Source organism: Protopterus annectens, chromosome 4.part1 (genome assembly GCF_019279795.1).
Source record: "Protopterus annectens isolate FY-2018-M chromosome 4.part1, PAN1.0, whole genome shotgun sequence".
In the NCBI taxonomy this organism is placed as follows: Eukaryota; Metazoa; Chordata; order Ceratodontiformes; family Protopteridae; genus Protopterus; species Protopterus annectens.
The window spans coordinates 838,019,548-838,045,395 of NC_056734.1; the positions used below are offsets into that span (position 1 = coordinate 838,019,548).

The following is a 25,848-nucleotide window of genomic DNA, read 5'->3' on the forward strand; positions in this document are numbered from 1 at the left end:
CTGCTGAAAAAAAATCTCTTCCCTGATCTTGGCAAGTGCATGCCATCTTGTTTGAACCTGTGTGCCCAAAATTAGGCTCAGATGTTTTGCATATTTCAAGTTGAGCACAGATGCAGTACTGGCCAAATATTTCAATATATTAAAGCTATTTTCCTATTTTGTTGACCACAGTCTAGCCGTATTGCTCTTCAGAAACTTACTTAATGGCACTTACATCTGTTGGTTTTAAATAAACTTGAATGGATATTGTATCCTGCCTAGGAAATGTATTAGGTATGTCTTGATGTGATTGTTTTGTGAGTTTGGGATTGCTTTAACTTTACCAGCATCTGCTTTAAGCCCTTTTAAAGGCAAAGTATGACTCACATACATGACTGAAGTTACACAGATTTGGCATTTGCTTCTGTTCAGATTTGAGCCTTTCTATATCTGCCTGTCTAGTAAATTGATTAGACGTTGACCATATTCAAACTTTCTTGTACCCTTGACTAAAATGCTGAAAATTATATTCACTTACTCCATTAATGTTTTCCAAACTATTAGCCGCATGTCTCTCTGTAAGACCTCTGGACCAAGTGATAATTTAAAACTGCAACTTCATAAATCTGTATCTTTCTAAAGGTGTATTGAATAGTTTCATCTCTCTCTCTCTCTCTCTATAGATATATATATATATATATATATATATATATATATATATATATATATATATATATATATATATATATATGGTTATATAACGAATGGTCAACCTGTCACTTAGTTGACATAAAAAACAAATACCGCAATGTGTTGAACATTCATTATATTACATGCAAAACACATTGACACTTAATACATGGAAACAAATTTCCATTTTCGATGCACTGCCCATAACCTGACCCATAACCTGACCACTTTCAGCTCAAATTTGACTGAATAATGGTAGTGTTATTGGAAGGGCTTTTTTGAACTTCAGATGCATGTTAGGGATAAGGGCAAGGGCAGGGTTAGGGTTTCCGTGCATTATTAAGGTGGGTCCCATGACTTTCCATTCAAAAATGTATACTGTGTCCTCATATAATGTACTTGCACCTAGATATGTTAAAGATTGTTAGGTAGATTACAGACCAAATGAAATTTGAAAGAATGTGAAGTCTTCCTCGGGTGTTCTCAGATGTGACCTGACAAGGACCATTACATTCAGGTATACCTTCCTCTTCTACCCAATGTTGCCTCCAAGAAAGTACTATTTGTACTAAAGCATTGAAAGACAGCAAGATATTGTCCAGCACCATGACATAAAAGGATAACACTCTGACTATGACCCTGAGGGCCCTGGTTCAATTAGCAGCTTAGGTGTCTGATACTCTGGCAGGGAGGGATAAGCATGCCAACCTGGGGGAGGTGGAATCAAGTGAGAATTCATTCTGATAATCCCTGATGGAAGCCAGGGATACTGCTGTGGGGGGAGGACCAGAGTGGGGAAAGGGTGCTGGAGTGGGCTGAGTTGCTGCAGAGGTGAGGCAATATGCTGAATGTCCCCATTGCACACTTGCATGACAGACCTAACCATTCAATAACAGGGACAGGAGAGAAATAAGGTAGGAATAATCAGATGGACAACCCCATGCTGAAGTTTTATGACATGACTCTCCAGGACACCCTTAGGATCCTCACTGACTCTATCCGAATCAAAGATAGTCTGTAGGTACAAGAAAATAAGGAATGAATGGCAGACCTGACTATATACGTGATGAAGAAGGGGAGTAAAAAGTTCCAAAAAAAATTTGAAAGACTGGAAGAAATGGATGCCACAGATAATAAGGCATGCCTTGGGATTCAGAAAATTCCCTCATGCTTGTGTAAATTACCTACCACAGGAAGGTCAGTTTAAGGGATGTCCAAAAAATCTGATTCAGAGACAGCTTTGGTTGGATCACATTTTTTACCATTAGCTCTGTCAGACGTATGACAGCAGAAGTGCTTACACAGGTGGTCCATGCATCATTTTGGCACAAGCACCCCTCACATACACACACACACACACACACACACACACACACACACACACACACACACAAACACAAACCCTCTCTCTCTCTCTCTCTCTCTCACAGTATGTGCACTACACTTACAGATATTCACACACACTCACACTCTCAAACAACCTCTCCCACACACAGTTGGACTCATGGATGCATTCATTCACTCAGACACATGCATGCCTGCACGCTGCAATACACACTCATACACAGAGCAGCACTTTCTATCCTCTACCTAATCCATCGCATATACTACACAGTTGTGCAGGCCATATGCACATACTACAGGCAGACACATACACACACACACTTATATATATATATATATATATATATATATATATATATATATATATATATATATAAACACGAACAGACATTCATTTCCTCATCCCCACTGAACTTATCTGTGCCGCTGATTCTTCCATTGAAGTGATTGTTTGAGCCCTGTCTTTTGATGGTATAAAATAGTTCCACCTGCTGATATATTTTATGCAACAACAGACTGATTCTTTGACTCAGCTGACAGAGTAAATTGGTAGCTAAAGACATTTCTAAGGGACAACACATGGCTAATTAGCTTTAGCCACTCCCCTAGATTGCCTCATTAGCATCTACCATGACCAGTGTGATCACCTTCTCTGCTGATGCTTCTTCTAGCGGGAAATCACAGTGGTATGACAGTCATGGAATTGGAGAGGGCAGCCACTGGTGGTAAGGTTTAATGCTTCCAGTAATCCTTTCAACAGCAACATAAAATAAAACAAAACAAGCATGTGAAATGTTTTACATTTATAAATTATTTCTGTTTCAAAATATTAGTTTCAGTAATCTTCCTGGTGAACTAGGCATGTTTATGTGTAGTGAAACACTTTAGTGCTTATTTGACTAGTGGTATGCTCACTAACTCAAATGAATATTGTTTGACCTCCCCCCAAACTTTCTCCCTCCATTCTTCTTCTCTCTTTTTAACAACTGTTAACACCAAGAGCTGCACAGCTGTACAACTGTACAGAACTAATAAGCAGCAAGTGTTAGGTTGCTATTACCTGCATAAGTTTCTTACCTCAAGGAACAACTGTTCCACTGTCTTGTGACACATATTGCTAATTGGCTGTTTCTACTGCAGTCTGGGAAGCTGCCTCATAGTTTCTGCCCACTCGTTTGCCCTCACTTCACTCAGGCTCACTCCGCTTCCCTACCCTACCCCATTCCCATCCACCCCCACATTAATTACCTTTGTAACTAACCATCTTAACCCCACCCTACCTGATTTCCAACTTCCTGTACTGTCCAACCAGTCACAACCTGCTCCTCTTAAAATAACCCTCCTACCTCTCAACTCACTGCACCTAACTCCTCCCACCCCTCCTCACTGCTCTGATCCTCCCTGCTCTAGCTGACTGTTACCATACATCTTCTCTGTCAAACATCTACCCTCCTTTCGTATTTTCATCATCCATCAATATGTTCCTCCCTCTTTTCTTACCCTTCCTTCTTCTCCTAAGCAGCCTCACTTCCTACCACATTCAGCTAGACCTACTCCCCGCTTCTCCCACCTCCTCTCATAACACAATTGACACCAGCAGCCACTACACCTCTCCCTTTTCTCCCTCAATGTTCTCATGTACCTAATTCAATCTTCACAAAATCAAACAGTCTCCAAAATTTCCCTCATTCCTCAGAATTAAACTTACAATTTCAGTCACCCTACCCCTTTTCATCACTTCTCTTCCTCCCACTAAACATCCTTCAACTATCAGGTGACATTCACCCAAACCCTGGCTCACACTCTAATTCATCAAGTCCTACCTATACCTCACACACTTCAGCAGGTACCTAAACCTAGTCTCAAACATCTCTCTGTCTGTTCAATCAACATCCATAGCATTCTTAACAAGATAACTGAATTCCACACCTGGGTCGCCCAGTACTCCACCAACATAGTTAGTCTCTCTGAAACATGGCTGAAACCACATAATGTAGACAAAGAATTTCTCCCCCCTAGTTACAGCATTCTACGCCTAGACAGAACACACGAAAAAGGCGGAGGTGTGGCCATTATGTACTCTCACCTCCTATGCATATCTCCCCCAATTAACCCTCCCCCCTCCTTTCGCCCAACTGAACTCATTATTGCCAACTGTAAACTCAGTAGTCATAAAGCACTAACCATACTTGCCATCTATTTTCCCCCCGGAGAGAACATACCTCTTTTAGAACAAATCCTACAGTGGATGTCTGACAATATACATAATGAAACAATACTAGGTGATGTTAACATCAATTGGCTCACCCTCATCTCTAACACTCCCATCACCAGCATAAACCTATACTGATGCACCCAACTTATCTCTTGACCCACTTTTCTTCATAAACCCAGAAATGCCTGCTCTATCTTGGGTTGGATACTTTTCTCTAATCCTGACCTCTGTCATTACCCTGAATCCCTACCAGACTCTGTCAGTGACCACTCCCATATATGTGTCCAAAGATTCTCCCCCCACCTTTCTAGACCTCATAAATTTAAAGAGTGCCGAATGCTAACTTCAACCTGGATACATTCACTAATTCTCTCTCTGCTATTGACTGGTCTTTCTTCTCTTCCCTACCTTCAGATGAAGCTGTCCTTCAATTCACCTCCATCTTCCTAAACATTCTGAACTCCCTTGCCCCTCCCAGAACTGTCAGAGTCAAATCACGGTGTTCCCTTTGGCTCTCCTACTCTACTCGGTCTCTTATCCGTAACAAAGATTGCACCTGGAAACTGTGGACTAAGACCAAATCTCCCACACACTACCGACAATATAGAGAACTCCAAAATTTAACCAAAAAACACACAAACTCTGACAAAAAGAACTACTACCTCTCACCCAAAGATACTGAACCCAGGAACTCTAAAACATTTTGGAATTCTGTCAACAAAATTCTCCACCCAGGAAATCCTTCAACTCCCAACCCCTGCCCCAATAACACCCCCCTTGAAACTGCTTCAATTTTCAATTCATACTTCATAGATACCATCAGCAAACTTATGCAAATTGTCCACCTAACCAGCCCAACACCCCTACTACCCTCCAACTGCAAAACAGTTCTTTCTCACTAAAATCCATTCCAACCAGCTACATCAAAAAGCTTCTTATCAAACTTAAACCAGGTTCCCCTTCAGCTGACAGCCTGCTGCCTCTCTTCCTAAAAGCTGCTGCTGACTCCATAGCAGCCTCTCTTCCTAAAAACTGCTGCTGACTCCATAGCATATCCTGTCTCCATCCTCATAAACTGCTCAGTTAGCAAATCCACTGTTCCTGCCCTCTGGAAAAAGTTCCACACTATACCAATCCACAAAGGTGGAAATTCTGCTGAGCTCTCTAATTATCAACCTATTGCTATACTCTCTCCCCTCTCCAAAATTCTTGAGCACTGTGTTTATAAACAAATAGCTTATCTTACTCGTGAAAACTTAATTACCCCTACTCAACATGGCTTCTACCTCCACCACAGCACCACAACTGCACTTATTTCCTTTTCTAACTCCATCTCCCTAGCTAGAGACAATGATAAACTAGTGTCCTGCATCTTTTTAGATCTCTCCAAAGCCTTTGACACTGTTTCTCACCCCATCCTCCTCTCCAAACTCTCTCAACTCAACCTCTCCTCAGCAACTATCTCCTGGTTCAGTAGCTACCTCACAGACAGACGGCAATCTGTAAAATGACTCTCTGCTGTTTCTCCTTCTCTCCCCATCAAAATGGGTGTCCCTCAAGGCTGTATCGTAGGCCCCCTCCTTTTTAACATTTTTACTAACCAGCTTCACATGTCCTGTCCTCACTCTTCCCTCATACATTATGCAGATGACTCCACAATCATTTCTATCGCTGACAGTCCCACTGACCTACTAACCCTGACGCAAACATCTTTCAACCTCACTGAAACATGGCGCACTAACAACCAACTCATACTTAATCCTAAAAAGACAAAACATCTCTTCCTCCCAAAATCCCTTTACCATCTTAAATCCTCATTCACCATCTCTTCAACAAAACTCAAAAGTCATAGCTGAATCACACACTAAACTTCTTGGAGTAATAGTGGACTACCAACTATATTTTGACCTTCATGTACTTAACTGCATCAAGAAAACCCAGCAAAAGCTTGGTTTGCTCTATAGCAACAAAAGGTTCCTCACACCCAACTCCAGGATCTCACTAGCTTAAGCTTACCTTCTCCCCAACCTCTTTTACAGCTGTCAAATTTTAACAAACTTACAGTCTTCACTACTTTCCAAAGTTGAAACCACCTACAACAAAGTTGCTAGATTTGCAGCCAATCTGCCCTCAATATCACACCATTGTCACGCTCTCCAGACACTCAGCTGGCTAGAGTTTGCTAATCAACTCGTTATTTACCCAACTTCTCATTATCCATACTGTTTTGCCCTAGCAGTTCCTCACTTGTCTCCCTCTATAAGCTCCCTCCAATCTGTCAGAAGCTCTGACCAATGTCTCTTACAAATTCACAAACCTAAAAAATGTATTGGATTGAATGTCTGCAGCTACTTCCCTGCTCTTGCATGGAACAAGCACCCCATGAACCAAAGAAACATTTCCTACATCCACAAATTCAAGAAAGCTCTCAAAAGGTACCCTAATAGCACATGGATTTGCCTCTGTAATCATTCTTCATGAACCCACCCTTTTTTTTCACTATCATCTCTCTTCTTCCCTTCCCTACTACCATGACTCACTTAACTGCTCTGTATTTTACAATTACCCTCTGAAGATAACCCACTCTGTTATGTAAATTCATTCAGATGTTTTATTGTATATTTCTTTGCTATGTTTTTTCTTCAGTGTTTTAATGCCTCTTACTATATTGTACTATGGAGCATTATCTACATTTGCTTAACTGTTTTATTGTAAATGTTTCACTGTATTCATCCTCAGTTTTGTAAATTTTCTTGCTTACTTGTAAAAGGGCTTTTGCTCAGATGGACTATCCTGGATAACAAATGTCAAATAAATAAATTACAATTTCTAAAATTAAGTGGCATATTCAGCTAAAATTCAGTCTACCAGCATTAATTCATACTGATGTATGGTTGTTAAAGATGCATTGTAGGGATTCTGTAAGCGTTCTACTATCATGGTCTGGTTGTACTCTTGTTCTACCTTTGAACCATGAAAGGATAACATTTACAAAGTCTATACTTCTGAAATGGGGCAAAAGGTCTTTTTTTTATTCTCTATTATATTGTTTCTTATGAAATGATGATGTGAAATTTATAGTGTGCTGAAATATTGAAATATTGAACAGCAATAGATATGATTTGACTTCCATTACTTTTATGTTATTTTAGACTATATCTGCTGTCGTTGTGTCCCTAATCGGAATAATTGGCTCTGGATACTGTCTGACCATTTCTGCTTTGGCTGTATCTGAAAGCATACATTGCAAGTCTTTACAAACAGAAGGCAATGCATTCATCAACACCAATACAAGGTACACAAATCAGCTCATATTTTTAGATTCTGAGAAGATATGAAAAAGAAATAAATCATAATACAAGTTTGGTGGTTATGCAATGAAGTCTCAAAATGAAAAGCTTGTTGGACATATTTCTAATACATGAACTTATCTATAACATAAAGGATTACCACTGAGTCATCAATCATAGCCAACTAATTTTGTGTTCAAGGCACAGATGTCAGGAAATTCACCTCAAGAGTAGAATGAAGTGAAGCTCAAGAGATGAATCTTGGTATCCATGTTGAGAAAATAAAATAAGAATTATGATTGGCAAGACCTAATTATAATACTTTGTACTGCATTGAGTTTTATGTGCTCTATGTCATAGATTGTTTTACAGCTTTCAAAGCTGTAAAGCACTTACTGCTGACACACAGACAGGGACAGAATCAAAATGCCTCAATGTGGAAGTAATGGCTTTAAAAGCTGTTAGACACTTTGCTCTGTCATATTTTTTACTTTCAAAGCATAGCAGGGTAAAGTGTATAACAGGCTTTAAAGCAGTTTTAGCTTCTGTTGCTGCTGTACTGTGGTAGATGTCACAGGCTATCATGTTTTTGGTGAGATTAGTGCTTAACAGTGCTTGGAGGTGCCAAACAATAGCTTGTTAAGCACCTTTCTGATATCCAAAAGGCATGCTAAAACTGCTATAATGAGGTTCATGCATACATACAGTACATACCGTGTTACTATCAAGAGCAAGGCTCATGCTGCCACATGTACAGCAACCACTATGGAACTGCCCTAGAAAAACTTTTGACAGCTTTGAAAGTTGTACTACATTTTACACTGCAGTGCACGTGCACACACACACACACACACACACACACACACACACACACACACACACACACACACACACACACACACACACACACACACACACACACACACACACACACACAAAATGTGGCAAACAATGTGACAACATGAAATAACTTTTAAAGTTGTTAGTTGATAAAGAGGTGCTTTTCATTTTTTTCTGTTATGTACACTCTTCATGTTTCCTCTTTAATTCGTAATACATTGGGCAATTAAAACTACCTATAAATTACTAAGAATTATGATCAGATCAAAAATCCTAACTTCAGTTTAATGTGTTTTTCAGATGGATTCCAGTGTTAACTTTTGATGTTTGCTTCTAACTTAAAATAAATTTCTTGGAATCTATTTATTAGTAGCATGATTTTATACATAGGGAATAGGAACATCTTTTGTGAATTAGTGGAATTTGTTTGTAATTAATAAAAAACATTTAAAATCATCATTTGAACACATCAGAAAAAAGAGGGTTTGTAGCAATGAAACTGAAGCTGAAAGCTTGCTTTCTGCCAGTCAGTGCTCAATTGTACGTTTTCCATTAGTGAAACCATGACCTAGATTTTTGAAATAAGCCTGGAATGTTAGAAGGGGCAGATCATGGAAGTGAAAGGCAAAGCGCTAGATGTTATCTCTCTTTCATTGAAACAAACTGAATGACATATTGAGCAATGAGAATTTCTGCCATAGAAAAAAAATTCATTCAGTGCACTGGAACCTGAAAGCTTTGGAAGGCTTGTCAGGCACCTATGTCATTGTCCACTGTGGAGAGAAGCACCTGTAGCTGGCTTTGTTACACAGTACCCCAGGGGGATCCAGTAAAGTCCATAAAACTCATACTCAATGCGTGTCACAGTATTCTGACAGTAATAAGGCAGGACATCAGCAGCCCTCAGCCTGGAAGGAAAGAGGGAAACTTAGTGAGGCCTTGGCATGTGGTTAGGGGCTCTCCTGATAAGAGAGAGACCAGCTGATCAAGTTATGTACCTAATCAAAGTATGCAACAACTTAATGAATAGTGTAGACTGAAAGTCATAATACTGAATGCAAAATTCTGAAATGTCAAAATGACGAAACTTTACAATGTTTAACTCAAAATACCTACTAATGGCATGTACATACTAGATATGCACACTGTACCACTGAACAGATAGTTAAGAAATATTATCACTCCCCTTTTAGTGAAACTCGGAAATGAGTGGGTCCTACAATGGGGTCAAGTCCAGCTCTCAACACATGTATGGGAGTAGGTATTTTGATTTTAACATTTCAACATTTCAGCATTTAGATATTTCAACACTGGACATTCAGCATTATGACTTTCAGTATATTGCTTTTCAATATGTTGACAAGGACCCATCATATCAAAAATGTTCTCAGGAAAATGTGCTGGTAAAAGGAACAACAAGCAGATTTTTTAATGTTTTTTTTTCACATTAAGAAAGTAGGTGGTAGACACTTTGGAGCAAGCTATACAAAGAAGTACCCTTCATTGTGAACACTGCAGGCCCCTGCTTTTACATAAATTAAATCAGAACATTCTCTTTAGAAGCATTTAGTTATTTCCTTTCTACAAAAGACTTTAGCTAGAGAGTAAGAAAATTTCAAGCAGTGGTATCACAAGGATAAACATTTAGGATTTTACTTAAGTGAATTCTGATTTGTCAGGCAGGAGAGTAAAGAACAATCCGAACAGAACAGGTGCACTGGCAAAGATTTAAGGCTTATGAGTATGCATTAAGGTGAGAATACAGAAGACAATGACAGAAAAAATTAGGAGGAAGACAAAATAGGGTAGGATCAAACAGGCTTGGCTAAAGGATGACATGAAGTGAAGCAGTTGGGTGGACCAAAGGATCTCTGCAAAGAATATAAATTTGCAGTCAGGGCTGTATGAAAGGTTGCATAATAGGTGGGTTTGGATGGGCATTGCAGATCCCTTGGTCAGAGAATAGATAATGATAAGCAAGCCTGAAAGAGTCAGCAGAAGCCTGGAGACAGCTGCATTCACCCATGTTTTTTACAGAAGGACAGGCAGACAGACAGACAGAGTGCAATCATGAGAGGAGATAGGATACTGGAAGATGGATCTCTGCCAAGCGCGGAGGGAAACAGTGAGGTAGAGATGGTAAAGACAGGCAAGCGCCAAGTGAATTATGATAGTGTATACATAATATCTGCTAGAAGTATTTAAAAGAACCTGGGGTGGGTGGTACTGGGTGGTAAATGAGGATCAATTGAGAAAAAAATTGCTGAGATGTTAAAAGTATTGGAGACCTTGGTAGATAACCAAAATTATGACTTCATGTACAGGCAATCTGGTCAAAAAGCATTCATAAACAAATTCAGTCTTGACAAAAAAAAAAAACGCAACAGCTGATTAAATAACTTAACAAGATTTTAATACTTCCCTGAGATTGAATGATATTAAAATGAATTATATAATGAAAAAAATAGGCCTCAATGTGAGCAGGGTAAAGGCTTTGCTCACCAAAAAAAAAAATCGATCAGTTAATATAAACTCCCATGCTTCCTGCAATGAAGGCATATGCAGATTTTGAGATTTTTTAAAATGTATTTATTTATTGTTAAAAGGCTAAGAGAAATAAGATAGAACTAATTTGATATGATATGCTTGCTTCAGCAAGGCCTTTTAGTCATACAGGAACTTGATGAGGAAGAAAAGGGACATGGAAATAGTGCCAAATTGTTAAGGTGAATACAAAGCTGACAAGTAGGAAGCAAAGGAAAAAGCAGAAACTGTTAGAGTGATACAAGGGCTCAGTAATAGGGCCACTCCTGCTTAGTATATTTACAGAGAATAGAACTAGGAGAGATGACAAGAAGGTCAAAATGTTCACTGGTACATCAAAATGCATGCAGTGGCTATGGTTTCAAGATGCTTCCAACAAGACTCAATACATTTCCATGGCATGTAGCTAGATGAGAAGCAGGATTTAATGTAAGTAAAGTGAAAACTTTGTCCCTTTAAGTTGTCAGTCTAACAGCAGAACATAAAGTAAGCAAAAGAAATCAAGAGATGACTTAGGAAAAATATATGGCAGAGTGCATTCCCCATAAACTCAATCATGCAGAATAACATGAATTGATAGAGTTACAGACTGATTGCTATCCTGGTTTTTGTTTAATTAAATCTAAACATCACTGATCCATATTCCTGGCTATTTTGGCTCACATGCTGATGTGATATACTGTGTCTGGTTTCTTACATCAGCTTGAAATTTTCCCCAACCCTCCCATCCTTTTGCTGTTGTTTTAAAAGCCAGTGTCTCTGGTTTTCACCCCTTTTGGTAATCTGACTATTAAAGTCCCTCCCTCCACCCTTTGTTTGATATTGTTAATTGTGTAATCTGATTAAGTACTTTTCCCACCCATTATTTTACATAACTCCATCATACTGAGAGCCCACTCAGCAAACAAGTATTGCTCTTTAGCTAACCTCCTTTACCACAAATTCATTTTCACAAAGATCCCATCTGCTTAGCATCCTTGCCATACTCTGAGAGGGTCCTGAATAAATTCTGTACTACCCCTGGGTAATAAATGTACATACACAGTTTTTCTGGAGGCAAAAACCTCACATACAGACAAGTTCTGCTGAGGCACTAAAATGCAGTCTACCTCAAAGACCTCCTAAGCCTGCAGACAACAATGCCTATCCTCGGTAATCTCTAAAGCATACACTAAAAGCAACACCAAACACTGCACATAAGCCTTTACTCAATGGACTCCAAAACACAAAGCCCATAAGGCAAGCAAGCAATTTATCCAGAGTTCTTGTCATAGGGGACTTCATTGTATGACACATAGATGCACCACTTATTAAACTGGACAAGGAGAAGGTTATGGTCATTTGCTTATCTGGAGCCAGGAACCATCAAGTTACATGCATACTCAAGTCATTGCACCTCAGGTACCAGTACGATTCTATCACTGTCCATGTGGGTATAAATGACCTCATATGTAGAGCTATGGATTATACGAAGACACACATTATGGACCTCTTTGAACTTGTGTCTCAGACTGGAATGTGCCCTGCATTGAGCAGCATTCAAACTTCGCCAAGTTTGATGCCACAGTATGAAAAGTACGAACAAAATATGATTGACTTTAACACTTGGCTTAGTTTCTAGTGTCAATCCAAGAAGGATTCAATATCTCTCAGCCTGGGAAAACATGGTCAGCAGACCATGTTGCTTTGCCAAAGATGGCATGCACTGTCATTTTGGATTTTGGCTAAAATTTTATCCACTTCCCTTAGAGCCTTTTTAGGCAATGCTAAAGTGAGAAACATACCAGTGTAGCAAATAAAATCAAAAGGAAACAAAAGGTGTTACTGCTCAGATTTTACTCTCTTCAGTTTGGAAAATATAATCATCTGTGTCATTACCGAAACGTGGTTTAAAGCCACAGAAAGTACTCCTTCAGTGCAAGGCGACAGTGCCTTCCACACATTTAGACCATCAGCCATACAGACAGAGACTAAAGGTGGAGGTGTCTTGATCTACATTAACAAATATACCTCAAGGTTGGGTACATCCAAGTGACGCCTCCAAGTGCATCTGCAGTTAACTCCTATTGACGCCTCTAGGCATCAAATATTGCTTGTTCATATTTGCACCAATAATTCCAAAACCATGTTATATACTAGGTTTTAAAATATTTCATCTAAAGCTTACACAATGGCAAACTCAACTGCATTAATATTTGACCTCTGTCTAATGCAGATAACTAGATATTAACTTTTTATTATATTAATTTATATAGACATACTTTTCACATTTTTCTAAATATCTCAACAATCAAGTAACACAGAACTCCTTAGCCTCATATGAAAGCTCTCAGCTAGATGAATAAAATGCTGCTGACAATATGTGTGTAACTTGAGTGATTGCTGAGATATTGTAAATTGTTTGCAAAATATTATAAATGTAATAGTTATTGTGTTTACTGTGACTTATAAAATTCAGTTTAAGACCTAGAACCTGAAGAATACTACTACTATAAAAAGAGTTTGTGCTGAAGAGTTTGCCATTTATACTTCTTTCATAACCCCACGGTTCCAGAAATATGAACATTTTTTTCAAATGTGAGAACATCATTTTATTCTGTCAAAAGGCTTAGGCTCCGCCCATTGGAAGTTACAGTGCAAACTTCCATTGGAATGGATAGTTTAAACAGGATTATATTCTAAACTTCATCCATATACAAATCACCTTAGAGTTAGTTCCTTACCATATCTTAGCAAGCTATAGGCCACTATCTATGTCTCAAAAAATCCCTTAACTCTTATCTAGAACTACTGGAGGCACTTTCTACCTGAGCAAACAGTCTATTCAGGGGAAACTTTAACGACCCACACAAATGCCCTTGATCAGTTAGTGTGCACTTCAACCAGAGGTTCGAACATAGTGCACCTTGTTCTAACCAATATGGGAGAGCGCTGCACTGCCCCCCCATGTCACATCCTCACTGTTGAGGTCAGTCCACAAAGATGTCTGATTTTGAAATAAAAATCTACTTGGAAAACCCAGCAAAACCTGTTACAGTTAGAAACTATTCTAAAGCAAACTGCATTTCAAAATTCTTTGCCCCTCCAAACCCAGGGTTCACAACATTCTGTGCAGAATTCTCAGAAACACAGTACAGACATGTAATGGCTGCATATAGGCTGCTGTGCCTACCAGAAATAAGCCCAAAACAAACCCCAAAGCAAACCACACTGGTGGGAATCTGATCTTAACAGGATGCATTAACAAAAGGAAAACAGTCATGGCCAAAGTCATAAAGAGCAACTCTCATAATGACAAGAGCTCACTTATAACACTAAACAGGAAATTAAGAGGACTAATTAAATCCAATAAGGACAATTATGAGGTAAAGATTGTTTCTTAACCTAAAGACAATCACAAGGCCTTCTACAGCTATGTCTGAAACTTCAAAGGTACCATGCCACAGTGTGCTGAATGAGTAGTAAATGGTACCACCTTCACTGAGCATTGTGACATAGTGAATCTGTTGACCAAAAAATTCAGCTCAAACTTTGATCCCCACTTCCCCAACCACCCCTTGTGAAATCCCTACCAGTATAACTCCGCCAACTATCAGCAGAGAGCAGGTCATAGTGGTGCTCCCTAAGCCTAAAAGCAGCCGGAATAGTTCCCAACAGTATCCCAGGTTTCCTCCTAAATAGCCTGAAATTTGACCTATCAGGACTACTTGAGTCAGTTTTCAACTACAACCTCAAAACAGGCTACATACAAAGTGAATGGTGGGCAGCAACAGTTGTACCCTTTCACAAGGGTGGACCATCAACCGACACCAGAAACTACAGACCCATTAGTCTGACTAGTCTAGTATGCAAAGCTGTGGAATTAATTAGCATGAAAATGATCAACAAAGACAAATTTGGCAACCTACAGACACTAGACCCATCCCTGTCATGTAATGTAAAGCCATGCCTACTTAACCTGGTAGACTTCTTTGAGAGGGTAACCAAAGCAATGGATGAAGAAAAATTGTGCATACCACCTACTTAGACCTGGCTAAGGCATTCAACACAATACCCCACAAAGTTATTATGGATAAACTCACTGAACTATGCATAAGTCCCTACACAACTCACTGCATTGCCAGTTGGCTCACAAATAGGCCTACGAAGTCAGAATTGGTGCGACCACCTTCACCAAGAGTCAGGCCACCAGTGGAATTTCACAGGGCTCCACGCTGGGCCCACTCCTGTTTGGCATCTTCTTCTCAGAGGTTAAAGTTAATGTCAAGGACCTCTGTCTCATCACGTTTGCAGATAACTGCAAATTTGGAGCAATCATGAATTCCCCTTCATGATACTAACATCCTACAAGAGAGTCTAACACAGACAAATGACTGCTGCCAAAGCCACCAATTAAAACTTAATGCAAAGAAGTGCATTAGAGTGTCTTTTGAGAAAACATCACCCAGGCAGATTGCTGCATTTATAAGATACCCGTAAGAGTTGGCCCAATAGTTAGAGATCTAGGAACATATATAGACAGTAATCTGGCCTTTGACCAACATGTAGCCAGGGTAGTAAGAAAATCATTCTATGTCCCCCAACTTATAAATAAGGGTATGACATCCAGGTCCAAGGTAGTTATAGTACCACTCTACTCATCCCTTATCAAACCCATCATTGAGTACAATGCACCCTTTGGCATGTACCTGACTAGGCATATGCAGCAGTTGGAACACCCACAGAGGTTTCTCACCAAGAGAATCCAGGATGTTAACACACTGTCCTGTCCTGTCTCCTACAGGTTGTTGAGAAGTGATATATGCTTAGCATATAAAGCATGCTTCAGTCCAGCCCTGATGGAGCTTTTGCAGATCCTCAAAATGGGCAACACAAGAAACGTTTGATCCAGAGATTTGAACTTTGCTTGTGACATAAATAGAACATGGTGGTGAGACAGATATGTGACTCAGAGAATCCCCATGCTCTGGAATAGGCTCTCCATCTATGTGAAAAAGAGTCCATCTCTAGCCCTATTCAAACGTAACCGTGACCATTTGATATGAAATCACAAATTCATCCCTGGGCTTGTCCCTATGTCTCTTATAGACAGAAGCTGACAGTAAACATTCCCTAACTAACACTGGATGAGTAATCATAGATTCATCCCAGGCTGGCCTCTATTGTCTCTTATTGACAGAGGCCAACAGTCAACATTCCCTAACTAATGTAACCTCCACCCATAACTTTTACCTACCTCCTACCTAACTTAACCCCCCTCACCCAATTAAGATGCACATGCTACCAGGTGATACAACTGGAATGGGTTGTGTGGCCAGTCTTATAAAAGCATGAATCTGTGAACAGTATTTTTGATTACATAAAATGGGGTCAACTAAAAGATTAAGGAAGCCTGTTCTCATTCTCCCACTGTATAAATTACTGGTCAGTTGTAGCTGGTGTATTTTGTACATTCCTTTGTTTTTCTAATGAAAATGGCATTGTCATACCTCTCTATTTCTTTGTTCAAAGATTCTGGACAAGGTAAAAACGGTACTTTTCCATTATCGGGGTGACACTTTCAACGCGATTGTTCGGCTGAGCAGCGCTTCAGGTCTCCAGTAAGTTATTTATGCAGAAAGCTGCAACTTTGTAATGAGCATGATGGTGAGCTGTTCTGTAAACTATAAAAACTAAAAGTGGCATAGTGTAGTGGTTAGAGCGTTCATGTAATATGCAGACATTCACGGTTCAAACCCCAATGTAGTTAACATTTTAGGCAAGTACTTGCTCTACTTCTTTCTTTTCCATGATGAGCCTATAGCTGAGTACCCATATAACACAGTTACATGGTATAGATGTACTACCAAATACAGAACTGCTGCGGCTGGTTTGTATATCAGCTATTGGTTTGTTTGCTTTTTATATGCAGTGTTAAAGTACATTATATCTTATAGGCATAACCAAACCAAACATGAACTGAAGGAGTGCAGTGTAACACTTAGACAAAGGAAAAAGTGAAAAATAAAATAATATGTTTCAGAAGCACATGAACAAATAAGGTAACAATTCTTAATACCCTCGTAGGTTAACGTGGCAGCATTCGTCGGCAACATTTCTATTTGCCGATGACTGCTGCTCCATTAATAGAAAAGCACCAAGTTTCAAAAAAACATGTTATCCGATTTGGATGTATTTATTTACTTTTTTACTTTCTTTCTTTGTAACTTATGTTAGCAGACATGTTAAGGAACTGGATTATAGCCAAACTATCACGTTGAAAGTGTTGCCCCGATAACGGAAAAGTACCGTCAAAACAATTGGGTGGAGCAAAGGCTTAAAATCACAGACAATTTTTAAATATTGCTTTAATTCACTTAAAAAGTTAATGGAATAACAGGTTATGCATCAGCATTTATTTTCTGAATAAGAAGTATGAAACCCTAATATGTGGCATTAATGAACAACTGTAATCCTCAGTAGTTTACCAGAATATCAAACATTTTATGAGAGCGAGGAAAAAAGTTGTTGTTTGTCTTTCGGCTTTTCCCAGTAAGGGATCGCCACAGCGGAACTCCGGTCCGCTAATGATTGGCAGTAGATTTTTACGAAATGCCGAGGTGCCAGCTCGACGCCCAACCTTCATCGAAGGCACGCCCATTTACGCACGCATGTCTTTCGAAACGCTACCCAACCATGGGGAGGACATGCAGACTCCACACAGAAGGCACTCCCAAGCCAAGCCTAGAATCGAATGGGAGAACCTCTTGCTGTGAGGTAACAACACTACCACCGTACGACCGCGGCAGTATAGAGCGAGGAAAAAAGTAATGAAGCAAAATCAGGAACATTCTGCAAAACCACAGACAGTTAAGAGGTATGCCTTAATTAGTCATACTGCCTTCTGATTTAAAGAAATAAGCTTCAGGCAAAGTGCAACCTTTACAGCTAAGTTTGATTCGTACAATGTCTATATTAGTGCCATTTAACTTTGAACAAGCCACTTAAGGTAAATGTAGTCCTGATTCAGAAAATATGTGCTTATACCTAGGAAGAGCAATGCAACCTAATTAGTTAGTTATTCAGTTAGTTAGTTAGCTAGTTAGTTAGTTACAGAGCAATCAGACCAGGAGTGGGTGGAGCAAATCTGTAGATTTAATAGTTATTCATATTAACTATTATTGGCTCCTTCTATTAACTAGATAAGAAGGCTGAAGTGCAGCACAGCTTTAGGTGAAAGGTGTTTATCTGGGATGAGGTCATTGGTCAAATTATGTGGATTTTTATACTTCCCTATTACCCTCCTATTTATCCCTTCTCTTTCTTATACCTTTTCTTTCTCACACTCTCTTTCAAGTGGATTTATTTAATTAGTTGACCTTGCCAGGAGATGTACTTTAAATGGGAGGTGGTTTCAGTAAAAGGATGGACCTTGAGGTCTCACCCTTACCCTAAAGTTTCCCCTTGTATAGGCAGGCCTGTGAGTACAACATGGAGACTTTGTCTCACTTCCAGCATGAAATCACATTTGGATTGCATATAGCTGGCCGTGACATGGTTGAAAAAGCTTATATTTTTACAAATTAAATTCAGTCATGCACACAGCTGTGCAGGAAGATTAAAGCTCATCATGACTACAACACAGGGAAATAAGTCCTTTCCACAAGTTAGTAATTCCTTGGAGTTGGCATATGTAGGGAAGAGGGTGTGAGGAATGAAGCACCCAACATGGGTGTTAATGGTACCATTTGCATAACTGTAAAATCTAGGGATCAGTTTCAAAGGGCTGTGTCCCAGTGTTTTGAGTTGCTGATGACATATCATAAATCTTTTTTGATCCATTAAACATTAACTTTTGTAATAGTCCAGCAAAAGATTTTTCCAGCATTTAAATTTATTTATTTTATTTGCTTTTTTTTAACCAGGAAAGTCCACTGGGCTGGTGTGAGCCCATTTTCAGTGGAGGCCTGGGGAGAAAAGCTCCAAAAACAATATACATGATAAAAATTTGTTTAGAAATTAATTCAGCATATAACAATATACAGGAGTAACGGCATGGGAATCAGAAGTAACACTGACAATATATGGCTATATGTTATGAAAGACTTGGAGACATAGCAAAGTATTCAGTATATCAGAATTTAACAGAAGATAATACTCTACACATACACAATTTTGTTGTACATAATAGACTATGTACTATATATATATATATATATATATATATATATATATATATATATGGGTCTACCGAAAAAAAAAAACGAAAATCCACTTGTTCGAAAATGAACAGTGGATTCTCGGTTACGCAAAGTGCACTTAAGCGAAAGTGCACTTCCACGGAGAATGGTTCAATGAACCATTAAGGAACACAGGTGTCGAAGCACACTACAGTGGGGAAAGGGAATTTATGTGTTTCCCCATTGTAGTGCGATCTCGGAGTTGGTATATTTAAGCAGGGGGAGTGCAGGGGGGCTTGCCCCCCTGCAAAAACAATGTTAATGTGTACTTTATCGGTTCGTTGAACCGATGTTCACGGAAGTGCACTTTCCCTGAAGTGCACTACAGAATCATGGTTTACTGTTCATATTCAAGAAGTGAGTTTTCGAATATATACAGTAGACCCATATAAATATATATATATATATATATATATATATATATATATATATATATATATATATATATATATATATATATTTTTTTTTTTTTTTTTTTTTTAACCATGTGAGACAAGATGAGGTACACTGTGCTTTTCAAGGGTGAACACTTAATTAGGCAGAGTGATGAAGAGTATGGGTATCTGAGAGATGAGTCAGGATTCAGGTTAAAGAGGAATTGAGGATAGTGCATGGGCATAGTCATTGAGAGGAAAGATATTGGTGAATTGATTTTTTTGAATGAGGAGCCACTATTAATAGTCTGGAGAGGAGGTGGAAGGGCATTCCAGATTTTAGCTACAGTGAAAGAGTTGCGGTATTGGCCTGCAGGGAGTTTTGGTCTTTTAACTTGGATAAGTGATTGATTTTCAGATCTTAGAGGTCAGTTCGATTGATAAAGAGTCAAAAGTGAAGCAAGGGCTGGGCATTTGGAGGATTTATAGATAAGTTTGTGTGCTGTAGATAGTTGTATGTATGTGAGGTGTTGTGGAAGTTCTAGCCAGTTCAGGGATTGTAATGAGTGGCATTGATGGGAAGAATGTTTTGCTCTAGTCACATACTTAGCAATTTTGTTATAGCAGCTATCCATTTTAGTTTTTAATGAGGATTGGATGTTTGTTAAAATGGATGCACCACAGAGGAGAGAAGGTAGGAGAAAAGTTAGGGCGAGTGTTTTTCTAGTAGAGTAGTTTAAAAAGTGTTTATGCCGGTAGAGGGTACCAAGTATTTGGTGCGTTTTTTGATATTGTTGTGGATGTGTTGGTTGAAGTTTAAGTTGTCATCTAAGGTTATGCCAAGTAACTTGGTATGGGAAACTACCTCTAAGGCAGTCTTGTTGCAGGAGTAAATGATGAATTCAGATTTATTAATAGTGGTAGTTTTTTGGGGCATAAAGAGCAGGAGTTTGGTTTTATTTGGGTTGAGAGCGAGGTGATTATTTGTCATCCAGGTTTTGGTAATGGAGAAAGCATTCTGGGTGGTGGTCAGAAGTTCAGTTTCAGAAGTACCAGAACAGGTAATAGTAGAGTCATCTGCATACCGAACTATAGATCCATGAGTGAGAGATGAGTGAAAGTTATTAATGAAAATACTGAACAGAAGGGTCCTAAAATGGACCCTTGGGAAATTCCAGTGGAAGTAATGAGAAAAGGTGAGAAGGAGTGTAACCATCTGGTGGATTGTTGTCTGTTTGTGAGGTAACTGGTAAACCAGTTAAGGATGGGAGTGGACAAGCCTAGGTCTGACAGCTTGGAAAGGAGAGAATGGCAGATGGTGTTGAAAGCCTTAGAGAGATCAAGAAAGAGCACAGAGATAAGTTCACCATCATTGCGATTGTGGTTAACAGTGTCTAGGAAGGATAGGAGAGCAGTTATACTACTGTGGCAAGGAAGGAAACCATGCTGAGTGGGGGGAAAGTAGTTGGTTTTGGGATAGATAATTCACAAGTTGAATTTGAATACATGTTTCCATTATTTTAGAAACAGAGGATAGAATGGCTATGGGGTGGAAATTTGAGATTTCTGAATTATTACTGACTTTGTGTAAGGGTATGATGTAGGCTTTCTTCCAAATGGATGGTACATAGGATTCCTGGATAGATGAGAATACTTATGGGGTAGCTGATGGGGGTACATTATTTGGGGCAGTGCTACCAGTTTTAGCAGGAGTTTAGTAATAGTGGAAGTGGGAATAGGAAAGAAAGAGAAAGTCTGGGGAGAAAGGGTTTTCTGGGGAGTGGTGTGTTGTTATGGGGTTGCTGTTATGAGTAGTTTGAGGAAAGGTGGAAGCAAGTTTCGATATAGTGTCTATAAAGTAGGAATTGAAGAGGGTAGCTAATTTAGCAGGGGTTTTGTCAGGGTTTGGGCAAGGGTTGCTTTTGGTGCCAGGGTTTAATAGAGTAGAGACTGAATTCCAGAAATGTTTTGGGTTATAGTTGCTGTTGTTTTGGAGAAGGAGGTAGTTTTGTTTTTTGTCTTTAAAAACTAGATGCTTTACTTGATTGTGGAGTTGTTTGAATAGCCTAAGATCAATGGGGTTTTTACTATTCTGCCATTTTTTCCATGCTCAGTCTCTAGTATTCATAAGTTTTTTTATTTCTCTAGAAAGCCAAATTGCATGATTTGTTTTTATTCTATTGTTCTGTTGAGTATACTGAGGAACGTTGAGTTAAAAAATCAACTGCTTCCTCTAGAAGCAAATATTTTAGACTGCTCCAATTAATTTTACTTAATGTATCCTTGAAGCTTGTTGGGTTGAAATTAGTTAGCATTCTGGAGGGTTTGTTTTGGTGATCGTGTAAGGCTGAGTAGGTGGTACGTGTTATATAGGTGGGCAGGTGATTACTGATATTGTAGGGTAGAGTTCCTGCTGATGTAATTTTGTTGGGGTTGGATACTAAAATCCGGTGTGGAACCATTCTTACTATTGTTGCTAGGTCTGGTTATACTAGTAATGAGCTGAGTGAAGTTATAGAGGTTAATGACAACATTTGGAGAAGAAGTTGTATGAACTTGCCAGTTTATGTTGAGATCCCCTAGATTTATAATTTAATTGTGGATATTGTTTGAGGTCCAGGCTAATATTTCTTCTAGTATAGGAACATTGTTGCCAGGTGGGATGTAACAATGTTCCTATACTAGAAGAAATAGCTTGTTGCCAGGTGGGATGTAAAGCCACGGTGGTGCAGTGGTAGCATTGTCGCCTCACAGCAAAAGGTTCTCCCGTTTGATTCTCGGTTGGAGCGCCTTCTGTGTGGAGTCTGCATGTCCTCCCCGTGGTCGAGTGGCATTCGAAAGACATGCATGAATGGGCATGCCTTCCTTGAAGGTTGGGCATCGTTTGGGTTTACGGAGTGAGGCTTGTGTTGATTGGTTACTTGAGTATAGGTAGAGTATGGTTAATTATAAATGTAATTAATGTGGGGGTGGGTGGGTGGGAATGGGGGTAGGGGAGCAGAGTTAGCCTGAGCAAAGCAAACAGGAATGGGGCAGGATGGCCTGGTCAACTTGCAAAGCAAGGAACAAGAAAAACAATCAGTAAGGTAGGTTGAAGATGAGATAGTAGCTCGGAGTGGCAGAAAAAAGAGAGAAAGGCGAGGTAGTATTACTTTATGTTACAGGTGTAAGTGGGTAAGAGACACTTATTTTATGGATGTTAGCAGGAAGGAGGCAGAGGGGCTGATAGATTAGGTTTACATGCAGAGAGAAAGACTAATTAAAGGCCGGGATGTCCTGTGTGGGGGAGAATGCAGCTTTGAGTAGGGGAGTGGATGTATAGAACAGCTAGAAATGGGAGGGTAGTATTGTAAGGGATGGTACTTGAGCTTGTGGACTAAGGCAGTCAGTTAGAGGAGTCGGAAGTCTTGGAATGAGAGTTAGGGGGAAAAGATTAATATAGCCTGGTATGCTTGGGTGACAGGAGGGGTGATGTACAATGGGGAGACCAGATTGAAAGACAGAGATACAAGTGATAAGCTAAGTTAAAAACTAGTGCACATACATTCACTGATAGAGGACAAGCTGCAGGCACATGCAGTGTGGTCAACCCAGATATAGATTTCCTATAGAAAACACATTCCTCTTGTGAGGAACACTATAAGTTAACTAAATAGTATTACTCACTTGGAAATTTATCATCTATTTCTGGTGGTAAAAGAAGGGGGTGACCATCCTTGTTAGAATGGTAAGGCTTCATTTGTAAGTGGCTAAAACCTGTGCTTATATGATAGAACCTTTGATACAGTAACATTTAGATAGAGAGAGAGCAACCGGGAAGTTTAAAAGGAAGCTTCTGAATATATCATTTCATGAATTAACTCTTTGAAAACATTAAGTACACCGAAGACTGTTTACATTTATTGGAAATTTAAAAGGAAGCTCCTTGCTATATTACTTCATGCTGAGTTAGATACTTGGAAACAATAAGTAATCTGAAGACTGTTTACGTTTATTAGGAAGTTTAAAAGGAACCTTCTAGCTACATTTTTATGCAGAATTTCTGCTTGATAACAGTGAGCATTTGGAAATGGACTCTGTTTGCATGATACTGCATTATAACAGACTTTAGAGATATTTATATGAGTGCTGGATATTTTTTTGTGGTGTTGGTTCATAGGTTCATAGGTAGGTACTAGGCTATCTGCCCATGGGCATTTATAAGCCTAGATAGAGTGTGTCAGCTTTCGCCATCCCATTGATTAATTAACTGATCCTCTGTCAAGCAGAGTCAATGAAGTGATCCCAGGGGTGTATTTTCTGTTAACCATCCACTCGTCAAGGTTTCTCTTGAAGAGTGTTAGTGAGGGGCTCTGCCTAATGTAGCTTGGAATTTTGTTCCAAAGCATGAGGAGTCTCTGTGACAGGAATCTTGCCCACCAGCATGTTTTATTTATTGTTGTGGTGAGGTTTGGCTCACTAGAGCACGTGGCTCATAGTGACTTGGATTTCTTTAGGTGGAGCATATCCATCAATTCTGAGTTGGACATGGATTTGTAAGTCAGGCAGAGATCACCTCTGAGTAAGCGATATGCCACTGAGTACAGCCGGAGTTTTTTCATTCGGGCTGCATAGGACATATGTTTAAGGCCAGTAATCCTCTTGGTGAGGTACTTTTGTGGTCTTTCCAGCTGTTGCAGGTGTCATGTGAGGTACATCCCAAATGGGGCATTGTACTCTATGATGGGTCTGATGAGTGAGGAGTAGAGGGGCACTGTAACCTCTTTATTTCTAGATGCGAATCCTTTAGTAATTAGATGGGCCACATAGAAGAATTTCCTAACTACTTTGGCAATATGATTACCTCTTCTATATTAAGGGGGCTGCCACCTATGTGGTAATTTGTGGGTGTTTTGTTTTTCCCAAACGAGATGACTATGCATTTTTTGGCATTTAGCTTGAGGCCATGACTTTGACACTAGGTATTTGTCTCAGTAAGGCCCTTTTGGAGGATGTCCGTGTCAGCCGAAGAGTCAATTATGGCTCCCAGTTTGCAGTCATCGGCGAACTTGGTTAGCCATAGTCCTCCTGTGTTTGCCTGTACTTCTGAGAAGTATATGCCGAAGGTACACCACTTGTGACTGGTTTAGAGTCAGACCTGGAGCCCGCTATTCTTACCGTGTGAGTTCTGTCTGTAAGCCAGTTGGCAACCCATCTCGTGATGTAGGGGTTTATGTTCAGCCTGGTGAATTTTTCTGTAATACCCAAGTGGGGAATGGTGTCGAAAGCCTTGGCGAGGTCAAGTTAGGCTGTGTGAACCACCTTTCCATTGTCTATGGCCTTGGTGACTGTCTCGAAGAAGTCAACCAGGTTTAGTAGGCATGATCTGCCCTTAACAAAGCCGAACTGGGTCGGGTCAAGTGTTTGGATGTTCCCAGTGTCTTTGTTAATGAGTTCGATGATGATGCGCTCCATAGCCTTGCAGACCAGGCTAGTCATACCAGGGGCAGTTGTGGCCCCTCCTTTGTGGAGTGGAGTAACCGTTGCTGTACACCATTCTATGGGCACGTAGCCTGTAGAGAGGCTGAGGATGAACAGCATGTTTAGGTGGGGGGTTAGTTCGTTCTGTAGTTTGTGCAAGACACAGCCTGGGACACCATCTGGCCCCATTGACACTGTGTTTTTGGCTTTTGAAAGGGCTGTTTTCACCTGTGCATCTTTGATTTCCAGGACACTACACTTTTCTGGTATTGTTGTGGGCCCTTTTGGGGTGAGAGGGGTGTGAAGTTTGCATTGAATCTATCTGCCAGGATCTTGGCAATATCTTGGCAATATCAGTAGGTTCAGTATATTTTGTGCTGTTTTGCACTAGTTCAGTGCATATCTGTGAGTTGCCACTTAGATTCTTAACATAGCTAAAGAAGGCTTTGTAGTTATCTTTAGAATCCTTAGCTATTTTTCTTTTGAAGTTAGTTTTGGATGATTTTATGAGGGACCTTAGTTTCTTGCTGATACTGATCAGGGATGTCTTTCCTTCTTGGGATTTGCTTTTTTTCTGAATTAGTTTTCTCCTTCTATTGTATAGCCTGTTTATGGCAAGGGTCCACCAGACTCGTTTCCTTCTCTTAGAGGAGTGAGTCTTGGTTTTGCTAGGGATGACACAATCCATGCATCCTTGTAGGTGCTCATAGAGTGCATTTGTAAAGGTTTCTGCATCTTGGGCAGTGTTATCCTTTAGCATGGAGGCTGTGAAACTTACCACCTCTATCTTAAGTAAGGTGAAGTTTGCTTTAGAAAATTTTTGGTTTCCTTAGTTGGGGGTGGTGGTGGGGTGTGGACATCCAGAGTGATTAGTTTATAGTCTGATCTAACCA

General features: G+C 39.7%; 1 protein-coding gene across 2 annotated transcripts in view; it reads left to right on the forward strand.

Moving 5' to 3' along the window:
- Positions 1-25,848, forward strand: part of LOC122801095 (glutathione hydrolase-like YwrD proenzyme) — a 1,228,450-nt gene that overhangs the window by 1,130,084 nt on the left and 72,518 nt on the right. For both annotated transcript variants that reach the window (XM_044070614.1, XM_044070615.1), the window contains exon 13: positions 7,381-7,523. In XM_044070614.1, coding sequence (XP_043926549.1) covers positions 7,381-7,523 — 143 coding nt within the window. The remainder of the gene's footprint in view (positions 1-7,380; positions 7,524-25,848) is intronic.